General features: G+C 40.2%; 1 protein-coding gene across 1 annotated transcript; it reads right to left on the bottom strand.

Moving 5' to 3' along the window:
• On the bottom strand, nucleotides 1-3,704 carry LOC125881529 (elongin-C). The gene is made up of 4 exons (XM_049564638.1): nucleotides 3,566-3,704; nucleotides 3,009-3,036; nucleotides 2,619-2,762; nucleotides 1-514 (listed from the first exon to the last, which is right to left on the bottom strand). Exons 2-4 carry the CDS (start codon nucleotides 3,010-3,012, stop codon nucleotides 324-326), a joined length of 339 nt encoding a protein of 112 aa, XP_049420595.1. The 5' UTR covers nucleotides 3,013-3,036; nucleotides 3,566-3,704; the 3' UTR covers nucleotides 1-323.
• Between the last annotated feature and the right edge of the window lie 2,236 nt (nucleotides 3,705-5,940).

Raw genomic sequence — 5,940 nt, 5'->3', positions numbered from 1 at the left:
CATGGTGCTCACCGAACAGGTCTTTATTAATCTGGAGAGGTGAGTTAAGATGTTCTGGGCTGGGGACACATTTATCACATTGTGGGACAAGTGATACGTCCCACCATATTTATTTATTACATTAAAATGAAATCTTTTAATACTAATAAAATTATGACAGAAAGCCTGGTGCAAAAAAAAAAGAAAGAAAGAAAAAAAAGAGTAAACTCCTCGTGGTGTCATATTCATTCATGTTTCTTACACGTACATGGCAAAACAATTTAAATATTCAAAAAAAAACAACCTAAAACTGTTTCAAGCAGCTACATTTTTTTCCTGTAACTTTAGCAATCCAAAAAGTTGGCAGCCATGAGCAGTTCCAGTGCGATCTCCGGAGCAATGGGGAATTCAGGGATTTCTGTGGAGCTGTTGGTGTAGCGGACCTTGTAGGTGAAGTACATGCAGACCTTGGACAGGACGTGAGACGGGATCTCCCTGAAGTTCACCTCATTGGTTTCATTCTCAGCAAACTGACCTGCAGATTGAGGGTTACATTACACATTTTAACATCCTATCCTGGATGTAGCTATCAAACAGAATAATTCTCCAAGATGCGACCCACTAACATGAGTGGCACAAAACCATGTGAAAGATTGGAAGGTTTTTTGGACCATGTGTAATAGGAGGTAACAATACTGTTGTATGGAGGAAGCATACTGCCACCAACTGGACAGGCAGAATTAACCTGACAAAATAATTAATAATTGCCTGGAATATGGCTTTGAACTATAGCAGACTGAATATCCTCAGGCAAAGAAGCAGGCAAACTATCACCACAATACAAATTTCCTATACAGCCTACACACACTCTAATAGGATGCAGACCACTTGCTAGTTGAAGTTAAAAGGTTGAGCATGTGGTTATGTCATTACATCATGATACCAGTGTGCGATACCATATTTAAATGGTAATTAGGCTGACGATTGAAAAAGAAAGTTTTTATTTAAGTAAAAAACTGCTGAGGTATTAACAGAAGAGCAGCGCTGGTATTAATTTAGTTCAAAGCGGACAGGCCAGACTTATTTACAGCCTAAATTAGTAAAAGGTTCCAATGAATTTTAGCTACTTTTAACTGCCCAGTATGGAACGTCAGTGGCTCAGGAAGTAGACAGGCAGTCTTTCAATCTGAAGGCTGGTGGTTTGATTCCTGGTCCCTGCAGTTTAATGTCAAAGTGTTCTTAGGCATGATACTGAACCACAAATTGCTCCCGATAGCAGTGCTGTTCCTGTGAGAGTGCCTGTGTATGTTCATCTAAAGAGCAGGTGGCACACTGTATGGTAGTGTGTCAATGGGTGAATGGCGCTTGGGTTGTAAAGCACTTGAGCAGTTGCTAATACTACAAAAGCACTCTATATATGTAGTCCAAACAAAAATACCAAATGATTTCAGGCTATACTACTCTGCACGGCATATAGTTTGCTGGATCTTAAGACAATAGCACATTTTAGGCAGTATCTTTACAACTAAACATTCAGTGCTGCATCTAGAATTTACAATTAAGTCATATATATCTGAGCAGCACTAATGACCAAAAAGCATAAGGCTCTGATACTCCGATACAAACCCTCCAATTCTTAGTTTACAGTCAAGTCTCTCATTAGGCTCTTGGAAGAGCAAACAACGTATGACATTTTCACAAATCTTAGAGCCTAGGGAAGCCACTACTCCCAAGAAATATCAATCACAATATACATCATATTTGTAGAGCGTGCGCTTTCAAATGAAGCAAGCAATTCCTTAAAACGTCTTTAATTTCAGGCATAAACCACCAGGACATAATGATGTATTTGAATCTACAGGCACATTCAACTGTCCTGGTACTGACAGGTGTCTTGCACTACACATTCTGTGTGTGTAATTCAAGAAAACCATTTAAACAGGAATCCAGCTGCAACACCATATGCTTCTCATTTCTGACACCTCCCAAAAATGTGTCACACTGTTGCATTTTAATGATTTCAATTCAAACCGGACATCTTTATCACTATGTGTGACGAGGATGTTAATTATTTGTTGGGTATGGTGGATTTTTACTAGTTTACCAGGTGTGAAATTATTTTAGTTCAAGTAGTGAGCCTTAAGTTTAGTGGAAATACTATACTGAGCTTGTCTGTAAAATGACTAAGAAGGCAATTGGTGTGAGTTAGAGTTCATTCACTGGTCAATCATTCCTGTAATCTTACTTTTTACAATAGCTTAATTTACCCTCATATTATGTATTGTAATACTGCCTGGGCTGCCACATTCACTGAAATACAGACTACCATCTCTTTGGAACAACTTTCTCCCATCTCCACAATCATCACCTACATTATCGTTATTCACGAAACATGTGGAGAGGAGTGTTTTTTGGGGGGGGGTAAATTGTAACTCTAATTGTAATTCTAACTTCTCCTGTTCTAACTTTTAGTTAGCCTGTATTTTCTACACATGTATGAATGTATGTTAAAAAAATAAATAAATAAATAAGTAAAAAAATATATAAAATTGTATGACATGCATAGATGTAGGCCTACTAATTTTAACTTTAGGAGACAGCTGTTTACTATACTTTGACTTGTTTGTCTGAATCCTCACCTGGTCCGCTTAACATGGCTTTGATAGTCCCAGATGTCAAGGCATGTTCTCTTTTCACAATGAATTCATGGCCATCTGAAGAGATCAATTTCACATACATGGCATCTGGCCCTTCGCAGCCACCGTAGGTTCTCTCTTCACCGTCTGTGCAGCACACAAACAGGTGTGAACCAAATGCTTAAGTACCACACACACTTTACCAACTGTAATAACAGGAGACTTTGGAAAACAGCCAGAGATTTAGCTTCTCAAGAGAAACCTCAACAAATGAGACTCCTATGAGTCGGCACACACACCTACTCTATTGTGACAAGACATTTATGAATTGGCAAACAACATTATTGATTTCAGGGAAGGTACAGGGTAACATATAGGTCATTTAACACTCACCCATCCTGTTCCGTAATATCTGTCAGCCCTGAAAGGGAACACGGAGAAGTAAGATACAAAACACCACCATAACCACTCTTGTTAAGGACACCAACACCCCCGAACATACAATATAAAGTCGCCTCGGCTGAACACTGGTTGTAATATTACGTAGAAATAATACTCACGTTGATATAGGCCTTAGGTTTTTGTAGTGAATTTCTGACAATCACGGCGAAACGTTACTGTCGAGACGCCTCAAAAGAACAGCTAACTAAAGCTATGCACTACAATGTAACGTGGCTATAGTCAAAATAAATCTGACTAGCTACAGCTGTAATTTATCTGCTCTTATAAAGTGTAAAAATGGAATAGTGTTCATTTCTTTTTCCATCCAGAATATTTTGAAGTGACTCCGCAGTCGTCAGCTTTAGCTAGTTAGCAAGCTAACGTATTGCACAACGAACGTTATAATTCACATTATTGACTATTTAATGTGTAGCATACATGTCGGATAAACATTCCGAGACAAGATAACACAAAGAGTATATGATCACAAACATAACATCGTTTCTTACCACTTTACAGAAGAATGAGGAGTGGAGATCGCGTTTCAGCTAACGTTAGCCACCAGGCTGTTGATACCCGGAACCAATTTGAGGGAACACCCGTCCGCGATAAATGTCTTCCGTTTGCAGAGAGAAACGGTCCCCACGTATCTTGCTCATGGCAAAAACATCTATTTCAACATTAAAATCTAGTTGTTGTTTTTTTTTTTTTTTTACCAACGTCCCTTCTGAATTTTCCAATGAGAATAGTTTATATAAAATGACGTATGTTGTAATCACAAAATGAGCCAGTGAAAAAATAATGTGAGCAGAGGCTATTTCCGGATAATGACCTGTCTAATATGAGCCAGTGTCATTAGTTAATAAGTTTAGATAAGAGAGGGGAAATAAGGTTATTAATTTTTAATTTTAATAAGGAGCCGAGATGACTTGTCACATTTACACTGGTTTGCAGGCCATCCGTGAAGAGACGAGGTTGTCTTGTTACACCTGTAGGGGGCGCCTGTGTCTCAGGTTACCCCTCCGGACTGTCAACACAGGGTGTGATGAGCAACAGCAGGTGCTGATTGGGCATGACAGAGACATTTTGCAGGCCCATAAATCTGGATTCAAGAAAGAATGAGGGGGAGACAGGCAGAGACACAGAGAGGGCCTGCACTCTGCACTATCACACTCTCTAAAGTCCAGTTAGTAGAGATCATCCAATTCACCATATTGTAGCCTGATTATAAAACTTAAGAGTATTCTCCTGAGTGAATGATATTATAACTTTGCAGGGCCATCTAAGAGACCCACATTTGTAAAACTAGATAATTAAGTTTATTGTGTGCATCAATATCTACCTAATACATCTCGTAAAGTCTCTCTCATTGGTTGAGGGGTGTACAGAGATCAGAGACAGTTGAGACATGGGCACATACTGTAGTCACGGTCAGGTTCAGAATGTGACTTTGCCCTGATCCTGCCTGGAGTTCTGTCATGTAGGAAAAGTGATGACTGCTGAAATCTGAGGCTTCCATATGGACGCAGAGTTATCTGAGCTGTGACACTAAGAGCGCACTATTGAGCTGAGCGTGCCTGTAAAATGTGCCGTTTGACCCAGAGGTGCTTTCCGACAAAGTGTAAAAGTGCTCCTCGTGAAAGACAGCAAGGAATGTACTCTTAGTCTGTTGTATATTTACACACAGATATGAAGGATTCACAACTGGTGGGACAAAGACGACTGGTTTATCAAACTAGGCTTGTTTAATTGGTTGTGCCCACTGCTGCAACATATGTCAATGGTGACTTCTGCAGAGGTGACACCTGACCTGATATTTGTCTTACAGTAATACCAGGCTTAGCTATGCTGTCAGTTTGTGTTCCAGAAAGTTCCAGGAGCCTCCTGCCTGTTGACTTACACACACACACACACACACACACACACACACACACACACACACACACACAGTTACACACAACCAAAAACAATCACTGACCTTCCAGTCCCCCATTACACCATTAGTGCTTATGATCAGAACGGGCGGTGGGGATGTGGGGGGCGGCAGCCTCTTTGATGTCCCTCTGATACGACTCACCCCGCTGCAGCTGCTCTCAGCTCTATTTTGGGGGAGGCTGCTGTGGGCCCTCAGAACAGGGCTTCCTTAACACGCACATACACACACAATACATTCAAACAGTCTTGTCGTGCCAAGTGATATCACCCATCCCTTTAACACGTCGGCTGTATACTTGCTCACACTTTCTTGCACACACCCGGGCCATTCTGGAAATGGTGGGATGCAGTTAACTTGCTAGAAAAGGCACTTGTCCATCTTAATGCTCGTTGGTTCGATTAGATGTGGGTGTTTGTTTCACGTCTTAGACAAATGTGTTAGATTCAGTATGATTTACATTCTTATAGGCCTGGAAATGTGTAGGTACGAGGAAAACTACATTTTCCGACTATGGAACTTGGACATGGAACAATCTAGATGTGGTTTAAACATCCCTCCTCTTTTTGCTTGTCATTTAAAGGGGAACAATGCCCATTTTCAGAATTCATACATGTTATTCCAATGGTGTAAGAAAGTCCAAAAATATAAGTAAACATGAAGAACTCTTTTCTATATGCAAAAACTAGCCTGCTGAAACCTTAAATTTGTGACATCATCAAGTATAAAGTCTGGAACTGCTCCATAGACAACAAACTGAGAAAGACGTCACAGATGAAAATGAGAGTAACCAGGGGAATGTTCTGAGTTTATAGGTACATTTGCTATCTGCTACTACAGTAGAATAAAGCCTATTTGGGTATGGACCGAATTATCGTGTCATCGGACTAACGACAACAATCACTTCCAGGTAGACAACTGGCAGTTGATTTCAGTTGTGGGGATAAGTGA

This window comes from Epinephelus fuscoguttatus, linkage group LG21, assembly GCF_011397635.1.
Source record: "Epinephelus fuscoguttatus linkage group LG21, E.fuscoguttatus.final_Chr_v1".
NCBI lineage: Eukaryota > Metazoa > Chordata > Actinopteri > Perciformes > Serranidae > Epinephelus > Epinephelus fuscoguttatus.
This window is presented reverse-complemented; position numbering and strand designations above follow the sequence as displayed.